The sequence below is a fragment of the Sarcophilus harrisii genome, chromosome X (genome assembly GCF_902635505.1).
Source record: "Sarcophilus harrisii chromosome X, mSarHar1.11, whole genome shotgun sequence".
NCBI lineage: Eukaryota > Metazoa > Chordata > Mammalia > Dasyuromorphia > Dasyuridae > Sarcophilus > Sarcophilus harrisii.
The window spans coordinates 13,547,900-13,565,981 of NC_045432.1; the positions used below are offsets into that span (position 1 = coordinate 13,547,900).

The following is an 18,082-nucleotide window of genomic DNA, read 5'->3' on the forward strand; positions in this document are numbered from 1 at the left end:
CACACAGCCAGGAAGTGTTAAGTGTCTGAGATCAAATTTGAACTCAGGGCTTCCTGACTCCAGGACCAGTGCTCTATCCACTGCAGCGCCACCTAGCTGCCTTTAAGAAGATTTTTTTTGTTTTATTTTTTTAAAGAGCAAATCCCATTTTCCCACTGGTTTCCAGTCATGGTTCAGAGAAGCAGTCTTGTCACTCCTGGTGCATCTTTGCTCGCCTAGCCTCCCCAGAGCAGAGCCATCTCCTCTCCTGACTCCGGTGAGGTGGTTTCCATCTGGGAGTTAGGAGCAGAGATTTAGATGGAAGAGATTGAGCATCACCTGGCCCAGTGCCCGTACTTTGTTGGTCTGTCGTTTCACTTGTGTCCAATTCACTGTGATCGCGTTGGGGTTTTCTTGGCAAAGAGACTGGAATGATTTTCCATTTCCTTCTCCAACTCGTTTTATAAATGAAGAAACTGACGGAAACAGGGGCAAGTGACTTGGCCAGGGTCCCATAGGTAGTGTCCAAGGCTGGATTGGAACTCGGGTTTTCCTGACTCCAGGCCTAGTGCGCTATGTACTGAACTACCTAACTACCTGCGCTTACAGAGGACGACACTGAGGCCCAACTGGGGCAAGGGATAGGCCTCTGGCTTGTCTCAGTTCTCCTTCCATTTGGCTCAGTTGCTCCTGTCATTTTGGAACCATGGCAGAGGGCAGCGGTGTGAGCTATTCAATTCTTTGTCCTTGGGATTTTGGTACTTCCCGCTTAGGGAAGAGGAGACTGAAATGTGGTGAAAGAATGGCCCAGATTGGAAATGGGAATGGGGGGGGGGGCTGGGACTGGGACTGGGAATCAGCGGGGGCTGGGAATCAGTGGGGGCTGGGATTGGAAATGGGAATCAGTGGGGAATCGCTCAATCCACCAATCACAAAGGCAGTCCCATATGTGGGATAGAGGCTGGGCCCAGAAAAAGCTGGCTTCAATGTCTCCTCAGTCACTCAGCAGCTGTGTGATCTTAAACAAATTTTGTTTCCTCCTCTATAGAATGAGGAGGCCGGGCCTGACGGTTCTCAGAGACTGTCAGGATTCGAGGTCTCTGAGCCATCCATCGATCGCCAGGTTTTTAGTAAATGCTCCCTGGGTCTGAGTGTCTGCCACCTCCTCACGTGCAGAGACAAAGGAGAAACAATCTCTGCCCTTTAGCAGTTTTCCTTTTGTTGGGGGAAACGATGTATTTGTGCACAGGAAGAGGAAAAAGCATAAGGGAGTTTGGTGGGGGGGCGCAGGAATCCTATTTTATTTAAGCCCAACTTTCCGACTGCCGAAGGGGAGGATGCCCTCTGATCATTGTTTATGCTAGCAATCTTAGAACGTCCTGGCAGCGGGCAGCAGTGCAGCCTGGCTCTGCCACCTACGGCTTCATTTCCCATCGCTGTACCTTTGCCCTGGCTGTGCCCTCTCCCTGGAATCCACTCCCCTCCATTTTGGCTCAAATGCCATTTTCTACATGAACTCCCAGCTGATATCCCCTCCCCCCCCAAAGGATCCTGTATGGATTTTGTCAGTATTTCTATATGTACATCTTGGATAAAATGTAAACTGGAGAGCAGAGACTTTCTGCTTTGTCTTCACATCCTCCTTTAGCACAGTGTCTGGGGCATAGTGAGTGCCTGATAAATGTTTATTGACTGATCCCCTTGTTCCCTTTCCTCTTTCCTTCTCTTTCCTCTTCCCTCCTTCCTTTCTCCCCTTCCCCTTCTCTCCTTTCCTTTTCTCCTTCCCTCTCTTTTCTCTCCACTCCTTTCCCCTTCTCCTCCCTCTGTCTCCCCTCTTTCCCCCCTCCCCTCCCCTTTCTCTTCCCCTTTTCTACTCCTCCCCTTCCCTTTCCCATTTGTAAATTGAGGGAGTATATGAGAAGAGCCTTCAAGTCCCTTCTCAATTTAGAACTAGAAGTTGCCGTTCTCAGTGACACAGCAGGCCGTGGTGACGCGGGGACACAGCCCATTAATTGGGACTAATTAGGGACTAATTAATTGCTAATGGATAAGAGAGCTGGCCTTGAAGGCCAGAACTTGTACTCCTGACTTGCCATGGCTGTGGGACCCAGACAAGTCACTTAGCTTTTCAGTGGCTTGGCCCATTTTCCAAGGGCAGTGGTTTAGCCTGCCTGGCTAAAGACTAAAGGGAGCCCCCCTCTCACGGAAGCCAAAGCCCCACTCCCCATCCCTCCCTTAATCAGGTTGGCCGCAAATGCTGGCCTGTTAGCTCTGGCCCTTCTTGAAGGCTGGCTGGCAAATCATGGCGGGCCCATGCAAAGCCATCGGAAAGTGACCACGGACACATTGAGTTAGAACACAGTTTGAACGTTATGTATTTTTATTTTTTTTTTCAAATATATACAGTAACTCGGATCAGGCTAGGACTGAGGATGACCGGGAGGGCACCGGGATGACTTGGCTTGTTTGGGATCTTCATCCGCTCAGTCAATCTTTTCTTTCCCTGAGTGACAGAAAGAGAGCATTCATGATTTGCAAGAAAAGCCTTCATTAGTTAATAATTAATGCTGACAGGACAGGCCAAAAGTGGGGAGGTGGGAGGAGGGAAAGGAAGAGCAGGCCCTCCTGGTGGGGGCTAGGGAGCTAGGGCCAGGGCGCCCGGGAGAAAGGTCGAAGAGGTAAAAGACTCATACTTTTCCTCATCCTGCTGCGGCTTGAGAACCACACTCTGGTAGGCCTTGATACAGGAGAAGGCTGTGGGTGGGATCTGGCGCGGATCAATGAGGTTGTTCTCCAGGTGCATGGAGGTGAGGTTGGAGTCCTGGGCCACGCGGGTGTCGCACACAGAATTCAGGGGCATGTTTCTGCGGAAGGGAGAACGGGAGACCAATGTGTGGGCGACGCAGGACCCAGATGGGAGAGAGGGGAAGGGCTCAAGGGAGGAAGGGAGATGGGAAAAGGAGGGAGCCCCCAGGATGGAGATGGCAGGAGGAGCTGCCCCTCTCTGCTAGTTACTAGACTGGCCTGAGTTGGGCCTGGTCACAAGGACCAGAGGAGGCACTGCACAAGGCTTTGAGAGTGTTTGACACTAGCAGAGACTTTACAAGTTGGATAGAGCCAGAGGGGAGACAGACATGTGTGCGTGTGTACAAGTGTGTGTATACACATGCATGTGCGTATGTATGTGTGTGATATATACACGCTCCTATGGTTATAGAGAGGAGGAGTCTGCTCTAGGTCCTCAGTACTGGGTAGCAGACCCAGACAAACTCCTTTCCTCTTGGGTCAAACTCATGTCTACACACACTGATCTTTTGCCAGTGCCATGTCTTTAACCTGGTAGTTTCCCAACTGTGGGCTGCCTCGACTCCCACCTTCCCTGGGGTCCCTGTTCTGGCTCTCAGCTCTTAGGCCAGAATTGGACCTTGATGTCTCTCGTGGTCCTTGGTCCTGGTCCCTTGAGCCATGGGGGGCGTGAAGAGGACGAGACTAGGAATCTTAGGAGTGCCACCTTTGAGTCAGAAACCTTCCCAGCCTTCCAAATAGCAACAGCTAAAAGTTGTCCCAGTGAACAGCGATCTAGTTGGGGCTTGCCCTGGAGAGGGCACTGTTTGTTAGCCAATGGGCGTGCCGAACTGGGGCAGAGAGGGTGGCTGCGAAGGTGGCACCTCCCGCCGCTATACCTGATCTTGTTGTGGCTCAGACGAAGCACCTGTAACCTCTTGAGACCCAGGAGGCCTCGGGGAATGGCCTGAAGTTTGTTGTTGTCCAGGAGCATCTCTACCAGGGACCAACGCAGACCAAGAAATGACACACTATGGATGCCATCATCATGGATGTTGTTGTGAGAAAGGTGCAGGAACTCGAGGCCCGGCTTCATGTGTGCAAAAACATAGCCCGGGATGTACTCGATCTGGTTGTGATGGAGTATGAGCCGTCTCAGCACACGAGGCAAAAAGGAGGGCACGTGCATCAGGCGGTTGTGGGACAGGTCCAATGACTCAAGCTTCCTGAGAGGGAGGGGGGAGGGGGAGGGAGAGGGAGAGAGAGAGAGAGAGAGAGAGAGAGAGAGAGAGAGAGAGAGAGTTAGACCTTTAGGGGCAAGGACAAAGTGTGGGACAGTCACAGGGACCAGGGTGCAGATGAAGGACCCAAGTTTCTGAAACATCTGGCCAGGCACACCAAAGAACCTTCTTTTGGCCTCTGCTGATAATCTCATCCCAAGCTTAAGGTCTTTCCCCTTTAGATGGCAGCTTCAGCAATACATCTTGGGATCCCAAATTCTCTCCCTGGAGACTCCTGGCTCAGTCTGGAGATGTCAAGCCCATTGCAGTCTCAGAGTCTGAGAAAACACTTTGGCACTGGGTGAAGATTCTCAGTGTATAATCTCATAGGCATGTGCACCCACTGCTCTTTCTGACCAAGCTCCCGTACCAGAGTCCCTTTCTTTCCCTCTCCCACTGGAGATGTTGACATTTCTCCTGCTCACTTCATCCCAAATTGCTTCTCTTGTTCTTCTCACCTTCAAAAAGATGTAATAGAAAACATGTCCAGGGAATCAAGAGAGCTGGGACCCACGTGTGCCAAAATGTTTGTGGCAGCCCTGTTTGTAGTGGCAAGAAACTGGAAACTGAGCGGATGCTCATCAGCTGGAGAATTGCTGAATAAGTTCTGGTATATGAATGTTATGGAATATTATTGTTCTGTAAGAAATGACCAGCAGGAGGATTTCAGAAAGGCCTGGAGAGACTTACATGAACTGATGCTGAGGGAAATGAGCAGAACCAGGAGATCATTACATACGTCAACAACAATACTGTATGAGGATGTATTCTGATGGAAGTGGATTTCTTTGACAAAGAGACCTAATTCAGTTCCAATTGATCAATGATGGACAGAAGCAGCTACACCCAAAGAAAGAACATTGGGAAATGAAGGTGAACTGTTTGCATCTTTGTTTTTCTTCCCGGGTTATTTCTACCTTCTGAATCCAATTCTTCCTGTACAACAAGAGAACTGTTCGGTTCTGCACACAGATATTGTATCTATTGTGACCTATTTAACATGTATAGAACTGCTTGCCATCTGGGGGAGGGGGTGTAGGGAGGGAGGGGAAAAGTCGGAACAGAAGTGAGTGCAAGGGATAATGTGAAAAATTACCCAGCCATATGTTTTGAAAATTAAAAGTTTTAATAAAAAAATAAATGACCAGTTCAAGAAAGGGGGAAAAAAGAGAGCTGGGTCCAAATCCTGGCTTGGCCACTTACTAGACCTTATTGAGACCTTGTACAAGTCTTTTCTCCTCAGTTTCCAGAATTCATGGAAGGAGTAAGTGAAAGGGTTGAATGAGGTGAGCAATAGGGCCCTTACCAGCTCTAACAAAAGTGTTTTTTAAGTAACCACAGTTGTTCTCCTCTCTGCCTACTTGGTCCCATTCATATCTTGTCCATAAGCTCCATCCTCCGACTATCCAGACATCCATTTGTTTGCCCCATTGTTTCTTCCCTTTCCCAAGTAGAGAAGCTGAGAATTGAGACTCAAGAGCGTCAGGTGAGTCAGCTGTCTTGGGTTCAGCTAAGGGCTCAGTAAGACCCGAGTTGGAATTCTGCGTCAAGCACTTCCCAGCTGTGTGATCTTGAGCCAGTCCTTTCTGTGACTCAGTTTCTTCATTTGTAAAATAGGATAATAATGGCTCCTACCACCCTGGGTGTTTTGAAGATCAGATGAAGTAGCATACCTAAAGTGCTTTACAAGCCTTAAAGTAAAGCACCCTATAAGCTCCAGCTATTATTATTCAGGGTCCGACATGGGGTTCAGAGGCTTGAGTTTCCTTTGGTAAGAACTCTCCAGGCAGAGGATTGACTTCATCTGGGCCTGCCACCTAACACAAGGAAGGCAGATGTTCCAAACTGTGCGTGTTCCCTCCTGGCTTGTCTGTTCCAAAGCCCTTGCAGCTGCCCCAGGAGTTACAAAGATATTGGAGGATTATTCAGATGGAAGGATCTAAGGCACTATCTGATTATGGAAATCAAAACAGGTGGCCACCAGGTTTCTTCTGTCTGTTCCCTCTTTCCTCTCAGATTAGTCTGTCCTCAAGTCAAACAAACAAACTCTAAAAACTTCTCCCATTCCATTCTGCTCTTGTGCTACCCTCCCTGCCCCATCTCTTCACTCTTGAAGCCCCCGGCTGAAAAGTGGAGCTCAGATAACAGAATTTCAGGCACTGTGGTGGGTAGCAAGCAACATGCTTTGGGATGGGATGAGGAACATCTTTCAGGCATTCCACTCTGCTTGTATTCTTTCCCTTCCATCTTCCCCCCACTTTCTCCCTTCTATTCCTCCCCCCCATTTTCTCCCTTATTTAGCCGCCCCTATAAGGAGGGCAGGAGAAGAAAATGGCAAACCATTCCAGTATCTTTGCCAAGAAAACCCCAATGACAATATCGACATGTTCTGGTCCATGGGTCATGAAGAGTTGGACACAACTCACTGAATGAAAAACAACAATGACGAGAAGGAGAGGGAAGAATCGAAAGCTAAAGAACAGGAGAGAATCGATGACATTCAGAGTGGGAAGGGACCTTTATAGGGACCTCCAAAAGAGGGGACATGTGACCAAAGACAGACTACTTAGTGACAGAGGAGGTAGGAATTGTGGATTTTCCTACCTCTGTCATGAATTGAGGTAATCTGGCCAAATCTAGACTGATGGGAAAGGCAAGATAGACATATAACAATGAATCAAACTAGCCTTGTCAAGGAGAAGAGCTAAGGATAACTTGGAATTAGCAGAGCAAAGAGGTATTTTTGGAACACTTTAAAGGTTCAACAGACTGGCTGGGATAATTCCTGCTACTGGAAAATTGGAGGCTGGTGGATCACTTGAGCTTGGGAGTTCCAACTGCTGTTGACTAAGCCAGTTGGTTGTCCAAAGTCTGGCACCAGTGGGAAAGCCCCCACTAGGCTATCTAAGGGTATGTGTGAAAGAGCCCAAGTCATGAATGGAACTCCCATGCCGATCTGCATTGGAATCGGACTCAAGAGTGGTCCCTGAACTTCCAGTCTGGGCAAGATGGGGGACCCAGGCTCAAAAAAGGTCCTCATCCTTCCCTTTCAGCCATCTTGTTTATATCTCTCTTCCTTTCATCAAACCCCCTCTTCCCCGAGACACTGAAGACCATGGCCCTCATATGAGGATTGGCTGAAGGAACTGAGCATGTTTAGCTTGGAGAAGAGGGAACTTGGGGAATCTCAATCACTGGAGAGTCTAACGTGTAGAAGGAGAAAGCCTATCTTACTTAGAGCATGCTGAGAAGTAATAAGGAAGTTGTAGAGAGCTTGATTTGGGGCTGACGGTAGGGCAGAACTTCTTAAGAATTGATGGTCCCAAATGGGGAGACTCTGCTTCCCCTTCTCCCCCCATCTCTCTTCATTACTTGATATCTACAAGTAAAGGTGATGTTGTAGAATGGGGTGGACTAGAAGTCTGCTGAGGGCCCTGCCAGTTTGAGGATACTGTGAATCTGGGAGGGTCAGTTCTGCTCGCCCTTTGTCCCAACCACCACAGACCCCTCCATTTGGAGGGCCAGATCAGAGCGGTGGAGGGATCTGCTGCCAGGGCTCGCCTGGGAACTCTCAAAGGGAGGCCAGCCCTACCGCACAATGGGTACGGCGGGCCAACGGAGCAATTGGGTGGGGCTTCTCTTCTACCCAAATTGGTGTCTGTTTTCCCTTGCCTCACTTGGCAAAGAGGGGGGAGAGAAAAAATAATAATTCAACTCAAAAGCTCTGGGTAACATTTTCCTGGAATGGAGCAAGGATACTGGGCAAGAGCTTTGATTGTCTGGGAATCAATAGATCATCGGTTCCTTCTTGCCCTGAACCTTTGGTTTTTTTCCTCGTCCCAGTCACCATGTCCAGGCATTTCTTCCTCATGCATCCATCCCTCTGCACGCTCCCCCTCAATGCCCTAATTCAGGCCATCAGTACCTCTTCTCTGGCCCATTGTAACACTTTGGCCCTCCAGCAGCCAGACTCTCCCCCTCTTGAAATAGTGAATGCAGAGTAATATTCTTAAAGCAGATTCGGATAATTCGGAGCTTTTTGCGAGACATTCCTTGGCACCCCAGATTCCTTAGGCATAAAAAGCCTGGAAATGAAAGGCATAGGGCCAGTTAAAAGGGGGCAGGCAGATGCTGTCCGCAGGGCTTGCAAGCAAGGCTGGGGCAGCCAGGGGGTGCTGCAGTGGAGAGAGTGCCAGCCCTGGAGCCCCCAAACCCGAGTTCAAATCTTAACTAAGAAACTGATGAGCTGTAAGTGGCTAAATCACTTCCCTCTGTTTGCTTCAGTTCCTCATCTATAAAATGAGCTGGAGGAAGAAATGACAAATCATTCCAGTATCTTTGCCAAGGAAATCCCAAACAAGGTCATAAAAGGTTGGACATGAGGGGAAGGCCTGAAAAACAACAATGAAAGTCAAGTCTAGGGAGGTCTACTAAGGCTAGATAAAGTGAAGGTCACAGCATGTAAGGTTAGGACAACAGGCAGCAGGAGACTCGGGCTAGGGGCCTGGAGGCCAAGGCATTGGGGCTCAGGCAGTGTCTGTACCAGGAAATCGTGACCCAGCTAGTGGGCTCGAGCCCAGAAGCAATCACGGAGCTCAACGGAGACGGGGAGGGGGGTGTTGTCTCTAGCTACTTGGTAACCAGCACCAGTCTTAAGGGGAGAAGGGCCTCAGGCCATGGGGAGACATAACTGACACCTCACCGGAGGAACAAGATAAGAAACCGGCCCCGTCGTACAGCTTGATGTGTTGACTTCTTATTCATTCCCAACTTCTGAGAGGATCTGCCTTCTTCCAAACCACACCAAGCTACCATCTGGCCCACCATAAGTGCCTTTAGCTCTGGCTCTGCTGGCCCCGGCCTCTAGCCAGCTGTCACCCTTAACTGTGGCAGAACAGAAGTGCCAAGGAAGCAAGATGGACAGGACTGTGATGGGGTGGCTGTCCAGCTTTGGGAAAATTGGGCCATGGTTCAAACTAAGATGTGTGGCCCTTGTTTCTCAATCTCCAGCCTCACATGATTTTAGCCTTGTCTTAGAAGAAATGGGAATATTTATTTTTTATTTCTTCCTTTTTTTTTCTTTTCTCCGAGGCAATTGGGGATAAGTGACTTGCCTAAGATCACATAGCTAGGAAGTGTTCAATGTCTGATTTGAACTCAGGTCCCCTTGCCTCCAAAGCCAGTGCTCTATCCATTACAGCACCACCTAGCTGCCCCAGAATTGGGAATATTTAGAGGATCTGGGCCTTTTTCCTCCCCAGGCTTCAGTTTCTTCCATTTTAAAGTGAGGAGGCCAGGCTAAAAGATAGTTAAGATCACTTGGCAGCTCTAAATCCCAGGTATGATTTTATAATTACCTCAGGGCAGCAAGGTTGGTAGGAAGGGAAGAAATTGGGGCAAAAAGCCATTGTCCTTCTGAGTCAGGGGAATTCTGGAGGCCTTGAAGGTATCACAGTATCATCAGTCCTTGTTTATTAAGTCCTCGCTATAGCATGTATTAAGTACTTGCTCTCCGAGCACAGATTTGGAGCTGGAAGCCACCTTAGAGGCATCTAGTCCACCACTCCCATGAGAGAGAGGACAAGGAGGTCCAGGGAAGGTTGCATGGCTGCCATTTAAACTGAGGTTCCAGAATTCCAAGTTTAGTGGGAAGAGTCAATGTCCTTTCTATCGGACTTGCTGCTTTACTCAAGGTCAGCCACAGAATTGAATCATGGGAGGTCATCACGTCAGCCCTGGTGACCGCTCATTTGTTTGGGGAGAAGCGTAGATATAGGGTGATCGTAGAGTGGAAGAAAGAGCTTAAGTCAGGGAAGAAGGGTCCCAATGTGTGCAAATTCAGCCACACAATTGGCAGACGTTATAGATCAGGGCTTCATAGGGTGCTCTGGTGACAGAGCTTAAGAAAGTGGGGAAGAGAAGATGAATAATGCAGCGGAAACTGAAAAGTGTGTCTGGCATATTTTGGGGGAGAAGACCCGGTTGTTAAACATGCAGCGCCACACCCTTGCTTGTAGGACGCTCTGTGGGCCGTGGGGAAAGTAGTTGTCTACCACAAGGGTAGACAAGAAAAGACGTGGTGATTTGGCAGGTCAGGGCCCACAGCTAATAAGGCCCAGATTTGGTTCTTGGGTGTGACAGTCGTCTTTATAGCTCTCCAGAATAGCCCTCGCCCATTGTCCTAGCTCACTGGTCAAGCCCTGGCCGGACCAGCCGTCCTGGAGAAGGTGGGATCGGCCACCAGAGAAACTAGGAGGAGCCGCAGCAGGGCTTTGGGTGTAGCCCCTGGGCCACGTGGAGTGGGCTACAAGTTACTGCCGAGAGCTCCTGGCATGAAATATAGCACAGAGTTGCAGCAAAGTGGCCACCTGAGTTTGAGTCCTACCCCTAATCCTTACTGGTCGTGTGACTGTGGATGAGCCACTTACCTCAGTTTCCTTCCTTTTCTTAAAAGGAGATGAGGGTAATCTGGGGAAGCCATACTCACGGAAGGTCGATCCATGCTTGGGGAGCAATGCAGTCCTCCTTGATCCGGTTGTTGCTTAGAACCAGCAGGCTCAAACTCTGGCACTTGTTCAGTACACGGTCAGTCACTTCTTCAATGTGGTTAGTGGCAAGGTAGAGTTCCTAGTTCCCCCCAGCCCCAAGAGGGCAGAGTGTGAGGCCAGGAGATAGATGGATGGCCTTTCCTACAGCTTGGGGCCAAGTTACACTGACGCAGCTTCTGCTCTGACTTGAGAGGATGAGGGAAAGGGGACCCAGAAGTGGGAAACAGAAGTGTCACTCCCCAGCGGGGAGACTCCAGCCCCGGCCGACCACCTAATGGCCGAGTGTTGACAATACCCGCCACCCACCTGCCAGTGTGCTGCCCCGCTGTCTGGCCACAGGGATGCCACACCCTCGCCAGGGACGGCTGCTGTCTGCCCAGCCCTTAGCAATGCCTTCCATCTGCCCACTGCTTATCTTCCAGTTCTTTCTAGTTCGGCCCTAACTCTGCTACCCAACTAGCTGCGTGACTATAGACAAATCATGCACCTCCCTGTGCTTCAGTTTCTTCTTCTGTAAACTGGGTTCCATTCAGCTCTTGGTCTAGGACCCTATTGTGAGCTTGGGAGAATTCCTTCTGCTCACCAAGTCTCACTTTTCTGCTCTCTGAAATAAGAGCTCCGGCCTCTAGCCATCCTTTCCCATGTCCCCATTTTCTGCATCTCTATTTTGGTCCCAAGGTCTTTTCAGGTCCCTCCCTCTTCTCTGGCAGTCTTGCCTGAAGGAGAGGAGCCATAGGGGCACCTAGACCCGCCCTGAGCTGCATACTGGCTCCGGCAGATCAGGCCTTCCCCTGTCCCTTCCTCCTTCTGTCCCACTTCCAGATGAAAGGATTTTGGGCTAGAAAGGACTTTAGTGGTCATCTAGTTCTTCACCATGGTGGGAAACAGGCCCAGAGAGGGACTGAGAATTACCCACAGCAAGTTGGTGCTAGGACAGGGATCACAACTCAGATCTGTTGGTCCTCTCAAGTTATCCCTCTTTCCACCATGCCGTGATTCAGAAGACACGTTTAGGATCCCCAAAAGCCTGGCCTGGAGAACAGACCGTGGTCTGTATCTGGCTCTCTCAGCCCTGTGCCAGGGGAGGGAGATAGCTGCCACCAAAAACATCTCCTGCACAAGCCATCCAAGGCAAACAGAGGGGGCGGAGGGAAGGGGGAAGTTCCTGGAAAAGAGGCTTACAGGGCATTTCAGGCTGCTATTGGATGGAGGTCTCATTTCCCTAGTCCCTTAGATCCCGAGAGTCCAGAGCTTCTCCTTCCAAACTGCGGGGCAGGACCCCATGCCCTCTGTGCTCCCCCCCCCACAAGCAAGCCCTGGCCAAGCCAGGTAGCTCTGAGGCCAGAGGAGGGGGGGAGTTGCTTTGTCCTATGTGTATGTCCCTAAAAAGCACTGGGTGGAGCCTGGATGTCTGTAACGTAAGCCCCATCTTCAGCGCTCCAGGAGAAGGGTTCCCACTGAAGGAGTCTGGATAGAAGGAAATCCCTTCCATTTTGTACAACGGACACAACTCTTGGCTCGGGAGAATCACCTCCGTCGGGAAGCCAATGGGGCCTTGAGCTTTGGTTCTCAGTTCCTGGAATCAACTAGTCTATTCCCTTTCATTTTACAGATGGGGAAACTGAGGGCTCAGGCATTAAGGGAGTGGAGCTAGAGCTTCAATTGCGGTCTTTGGGTTCCAAATCCAAGTCACTCGGTCCCTTTCTTTTTCTAGGTCTCAGTTTTCTCAGTTGATGGAAAATCAGAGGATTGGATTTGAACTGATCCAGCTCAGATTTGTAATGGCAAGCCTGAGAAAGTGAGGGAGGGGGAGAGGAGGAGTAATGCTGTCTTAAAAAAATAACCGTCCTCCCTCCAGATCCTCACCTGCCTCCCTTTCTTCTCCAGAGCCGTTGGGAGCCAGTGACCAGATATAGATCAGGATGACTGGAGATAGCTCCACTGGAACCTCATTTTAGTTCTAGAAGCTCAGCCCCCTCATATGACAGAGGAGGAAACTGAAGCCCAAGGAGAAGAAGTGATATAGCAAGAGATCACTTATATAGTTCTCAGGGTTTGAACCCAGGTTCCCTGACCTCGAATCTACTTTTCCCACAGCCCGTGGCTTTGTCAGTGGAACCTTGGGAGAACTGATTTTCCTGGGGGGTCCTTCTGCAAAGGCCTCCTCGCTCCCTATTTTCCCTGCCATCCCTCTAGATTGGCATGCGCCAACTGGCCTGGAAGTAAGGAAGACTAGGATTGTGGAGAAAACACAATGCTGGGGAGGTGGCCCCCCTTCTGTTCTCTGGGCCTACTCCTCCTGAACCCCAGCTCTAGCATTCCTAAGGAACTTTTGCTCAGGAAGGGCTCTGGTCTTTACCTGCAGGGAAGCAGGCAGGCCCTGGGGGAGGCCCCGGAAGTGGTTTTCATTCAGTCTCAGGTACATCAGGCTCTTCAGAGGATAGAAAGCCAAAGGATACACATTCCCATCATGCAGCTGGTTTCCCTCGGCTTCCAGAGTCAACAGTTTTGTGAGTCCTGGGGAAAAGAGCCCCAGTAAACCTCATGAGGCCTGTGAACAGTATAGGGGGAGGGGGCTTCTGAGAGGGATGGGGAAAGGGAGGAACAGATGGTAGCCAAATCTAGGCCCAGAACCCCTTTAGGATCTGTTCATTGCTGAGGATTATCCTGTGATGAAGCAGAGCCCATCAAGCCCAATTTGTTTTACTGAAACGGAGGCCCAGGGAAGGGACTTGACTCTGAATCCAAAGCTAGCAGCCATGCTCTGTACCTCTTGCCGGGGGCTCTAGTCTCCCCGTCTTTGTCAAAAATCCTTGAGGATTCTTCCCTTATGGAGAATGGATGGGCACCTGATCCCTCGGGGAGGTGGGGACAGACGCCCAAGGTCAAACGACCCCTGAAGTCTCCTCCCTCACCTCGGAAACTGGTCCTTTGGAGGCCCTGGAGGACATTGTCATTGATCTTGAGTTCTTGGAGAGAGCTTGGTAATTCAGGAATAGCCGAAAGAGAATTTCCGTCCAAGTTTAGTCTCTTCAACCGAGTCAGGTTCTGTGGAGGAACAGATGTGGCCGCTCTGAGGCCAAAGCCAGAGAAGTGTTGGGAGTGTTGGGAGTTGGGAGCGGCCGAGCGGAAGGCCTGCTGGGTCAGGAGGCTGAAAGCCTCAGCGCGAGGCCTAGGTTCCACCATGTACTACCAGAGTGGCTACGACAGCATGAGAGCAGTGCCTGCCCCTTGGGAAGTTCTCTCAGTGACCAATAAGATGCAGCAACATCAATTATATCAGCATCTGAATAACGGATGGGTTGCGTATAACTCCAAGCTATCGTTGGCCATTATAACGTGTGTAATGGGGTTCTGCAGATGCTCATGCTTGTGCTGAAAACACAGTAAAGATCTGGAAGTGAATCTGGGACTTTTGTGTTACCTTAGGAGGGTGATCTAGAAAGGGGGACGGGAGAGGAAGGGGGAGACTTAGCGATTCTGCAGAAATGCATGCAGCAGCACCACGGCCCCTTCGCCACCAACCAACATGCTGTCTTTGGAGTCAGAGGCCCTAGGTTCAAAGCCTGTCTCTGTCTCCCAATAGCTGTGTAACCATTAGGAGGTGATTCTACACCCCTGCCTCAGTCTCACGTCTGGGAAGGGGATTGGACTAGATGAACTCTGAGGCCCCTTTCAGCCCTCGATTCCTGCTTTTCTGAACAAGAAGAAACTAGATGTCCAGATGTGGGCACGAGAGGATCTCCATGATCAGAAGTTTGGCTCCTGTCAGCTCAGGCCCCGTGAAGATTTGGTGAGCCTGTTTCTGGAAGTTAGTGCAATGATGAAGGGGCCTTTCCCTCACCTATTCAGAACATTGCACATTGCTGGAAGCAAGCCTCCATGAGGGCCAACAGCAGAGCATATTGCGGATATTTTAGGGAATGGACAATCATTGGTTAGGGTATTAAGTCCATACCCACCTTCTTACTGTTGAAGAAGAAGAAGAAAGAATAAGGAAGAAGAGGGAAAAGGAAGAAGGAGAAGAAAGAGGAAGAAGAGGGGAGAAGACGGATGAGGAAGAAGAAGAAGGCAGAAGGAGGAGGAGAAAGAGAAGAAGGAGGAGGAGGAAGGGGAGAAGGAGAAGCAGCAGGAGGATTATTCAAAGTTACAAACAAACCAACACTAGACTCTAGAACTCTTGACAGGCCCTCACCATGCTGCCTCCTATGACCCCCAAACTCCCCCTTCCCAATGGCCTCTGTTTCTTTAGAATCTTAGATAAGCCCTACAATAAGACTTAAGTCCAAAGAATGCTGCTCCATGGGTGGCCTCTCAGGCCCCTGGTGGGCTGGTAGGAGAGCTGTTGGGTGAAAGAGGCCTGGCTCTCTCCCAAGTCCTTTCAATCAGACCACATAGCCATCCTTCATGAAGTGCCAGAACATTCAAGACCGTCCCTTCTCAGCTCAGACCCTTCTTTCTGGGTCATTCCCTCCTTTCCCTCCATCCCCGCTCCTCAACCATTGGCCATCCAAGTAGGGAAGACCGGGGTCACTTGCCTTAAAGGTATCAGGATGCAGGCCCTGGGTTTCTAGTTTGTTCTTGCTCAGATCCAGCCACTCCAGGTTGGGCACGCCATTGAAGGTCTCACCCGGGATTTTGGAAATTTCATTCTCTAGGAAAAGCCAAGAGGTAAAGCACTGTCACATTTCCCCATCGTTTTTCTCCGAACTCTAGTTTATTCTCCCCTGCTCAGCTCTGCTCCATGTTGTCAGGCCACCTGGGTACTAGTAAGGATGCTCAGGCTGCTAAGTCATCACCCTCACCAGCACCAGCGTTTGGGTTCCCAGGATATTACGGTCAGCTTGATGCCGAGCCACTCCACATTGAATAAGACCGGTCCAAATCCTGCCTCAGCTGTGCGACTCAGAGCACATTGCTTGTCTTTTCTGGAACTTGGTTTCCCCACAATGAGGAAACTAAAATGAGACTAATAATGCCTATTCTATCTACCTCACAGGGTAGTTGTAGAGTTCAAGGAAAGTAACCTCTGAAAAGTGATTTTTAAATTTTTAAAGCTCTTCAGAAACGTTCAAGGGGGTTATTGAGATGGGATTATTGAACCGGAACAGTAAATTTGGAGTCGAAGGTTCTGGGTTCAGATCTTATCTCCATTGCTTGCCAGTCACGTGAGCTCGATTAAGTCATCTAACTTCTCTTGGCCTCCCTTTCCTCATCTAGCTTTAGATTCATGACCTCCTAAGGATAGGTCAAGGGGAAGTATTGTTAATGATGGTAAAGATAACAATAGTGTAATAATATCTTCTTGTGTGTGGATAATAATTTGGGCCCCAAACAAGTGCCCCTCTCTTTTGATCCCCAGGCTGTTTTATGGGTAAGAAGGGCTGAGATTTTGTCACTTTACAGAGGAGGAAATGGAATCGCAGAGCCAAAGGCTTTGCCTCTGGTGACTCTGGAGCCCTCGATGCTTACCTGCCAGGTAGAGGGTTTTCAGGTTCCGATCACTGAGAAGTGGAATTGCCTTCAGGTTGACATTGGAACAGGAGATGGTAGCCTCAGACAAGTGGCATGTGGCTGGGAGGAAGGCCATGCCTTCCCCGGGCCTCAGAGACGGAAGGACGATGGACTGATGGAAGAAGGGAACATCGCCTCGGCTAGATCCTAAGTCCTTCTGGAAGACGTCCAGGTTGCTGGTGTTCTGGCTCCAGTCTAAGGCCTTCTGGTGCAGTTGCCAGGTGACAGCTGAAGGGGAAGGTAGAGTCAGAGGGCAACAAACGAGGAAGCACAGTAAGCCTGACCTTCAAATGAGGCGCCGAGACAGAAAAGCCTCCTCGGTCAAGAGCGCCCAGTGAGCCGGTAGCCCCAGAGCCGGCTCTAGTTTCTGTGGGGGCACAGGGGAAAGAGTCCAATTATCTCTTTCACATCTCAGAGGTTGGGGGGTCGCCCCAGCAGTTTGGAAAATCCACGGAAAATGTTGTGTCAGAGAAGACTGAATTATTAAAATTATTAAAGAATTGAAAGATCAAATATGTTGATATCGTACAATACCCTACCATATATTTTATGCATTTCTGACTCTGAACTTTCCTTGTTATCTGCTGCCTTTGTGTATCATCTACAGCTTTTGCCAAACTCCCTCTAGATTCCCTTTGAATTTCTTTGTGGGTCTGGACTTGTGTTCTTTTGGTGCAGCGGTCTCTCAGAGAGGCAGGAAAGGCTTGGGGTTGTCAACACTCTTGACTTTGCTCTTCCCCACGGAGCATTGAGGAGATTGTCCTGCTGGGCAGAAGTTGCGGGACCTTCCCCTCCCCTGTTTTCTGGTCCCTTCTCTGAGTCTCCTGGAACCCAAGTCTGGCTGCCTGGTGCTCCCTACTATGTCACCCACCCAGTGCTTCCTACTATGTCACCCACCCAGTGCTCCCTACAATGTCACCCACCCAGTGCTTCCTACTATGTCACCCACCCAGTGCTCCCTACAATGTCACCCACCCAGTGCTTCCTACTATGCCATCCACCCAGTGCTTCCTACTATGCCATCCACCCAGGGCTCCCTACTATCTCATCCACCCAGTGCTCCCTACTATGTCACCCACCCAGTGCTTCCTACTATGCCATCCACCCAGTGCTCCCTACTATGTCATCCACCCAGTATCTAGGCCTCTGCTTCCCCTGTGAAACCTCAATTCTCTCTCCAGTTTCTGAGTTGACAGTGTATTCGGGGACAGGGGTGGGGAAACAGAGTTTCTCATTGTTGGCTTTGTCATCCTGCAAAGGAGTTTCCCTCTACCATGAACCCTCCTCCCCAGTGTACCTCCATCTCTTGGTCCTGCTGCCTCCTTACCTTTGATGGTCTTCTTCATCTCTTGTTTCCTGAGCTTGACCACTTTGGAGTCCCCACCTCCTAGCTTCCTGCTCTTCCTCTCTTCCCTGGAGCCAGTCACCTCTCGCAGCAGTGTCTTTTTCTTCCTGGATTGGCTAAGAGCCGGTGGTAAGGACTCGGCCTTCCCTTCCTTTCTCTTTGCCACATCAATCTTCAGATACATTGGTTTGCCCTCTTGCTCCCTGAACTTTCGACTGTGGCTCCTGTGCCTCGAGAGCCCCTTCCTGTGGCTTCTAGTGGGTGATTTGCCGTGCGGCCTTGAGGCCTGGCTGAGCTCTGAATGGCTGCGAGCTGCCACTTTGGTTTTCCTGGTCCTCAGGTGGCCTGTTCCCGGTGGCCCCTTCTCCTCTTCCTCGGCCTTCACGTGGCGCTTGTGCTCCAGCATGGGCTTCAACATCCCTGCAAAAGGAAGACCGGCTTTGGCTGGGTGTCATAGACATAGCCGAGCTGGGGGACTACGTTATCTCAGGGTTTGTCCCAGAGATTCTCTAATGAAAATCAGACTGAAGAGGGTGAGACTGGGGGTCGGGATAAGGTGGAATCATATAACCAGTATTTCAGAAGCTAAAATCCAACCTACTACTTTGTGGGACCCCAGAGCATCCTGGGAT

General features: G+C 50.1%; 1 protein-coding gene across 1 annotated transcript; it reads right to left on the reverse strand.

Annotated features, from left to right (window-relative positions):
• Positions 1-2,349: 2,349 nt before the first annotated feature.
• LOC100915456 (extracellular matrix protein 2) lies at positions 2,350-17,864 on the reverse strand. Its single transcript, XM_031944666.1, has 9 exons — positions 17,433-17,864; positions 16,064-16,333; positions 15,130-15,245; positions 13,507-13,639; positions 12,951-13,108; positions 10,531-10,670; positions 3,663-3,989; positions 2,673-2,843; positions 2,350-2,482 (listed from the first exon to the last, which is right to left on the reverse strand). The coding sequence occupies exons 1-9, from the start codon at positions 17,854-17,856 to the stop codon at positions 2,467-2,469; spliced, it is 1,755 nt and encodes a 584-aa protein (XP_031800526.1). The 5' UTR covers positions 17,857-17,864; the 3' UTR covers positions 2,350-2,466.
• Positions 17,865-18,082: the final 218 nt, after the last annotated feature.

Excerpts from the sequence above, each read along its gene's own strand:
- LOC100915456 (XM_031944666.1), bottom strand. The coding sequence starts at position 17,856 with ATGCTGGAGCACAAGCGCCACGTGAAGGCCGAGGAAGAGGAGAAGGGG. Across the intron at positions 13,109-13,506 it reads CCAAAGGACCAGTTTCCGAG|GACTCACAAAACTGTTGACT; the intron begins GTGAGGGAGGAG and ends TCTTTTCCCCAG. Across the intron at positions 2,844-3,662 it reads CTGAGCCACAACAAGATCAG|AAACATGCCCCTGAATTCTG; the intron begins GTATAGCGGCGG and ends TCCCTTCCGCAG.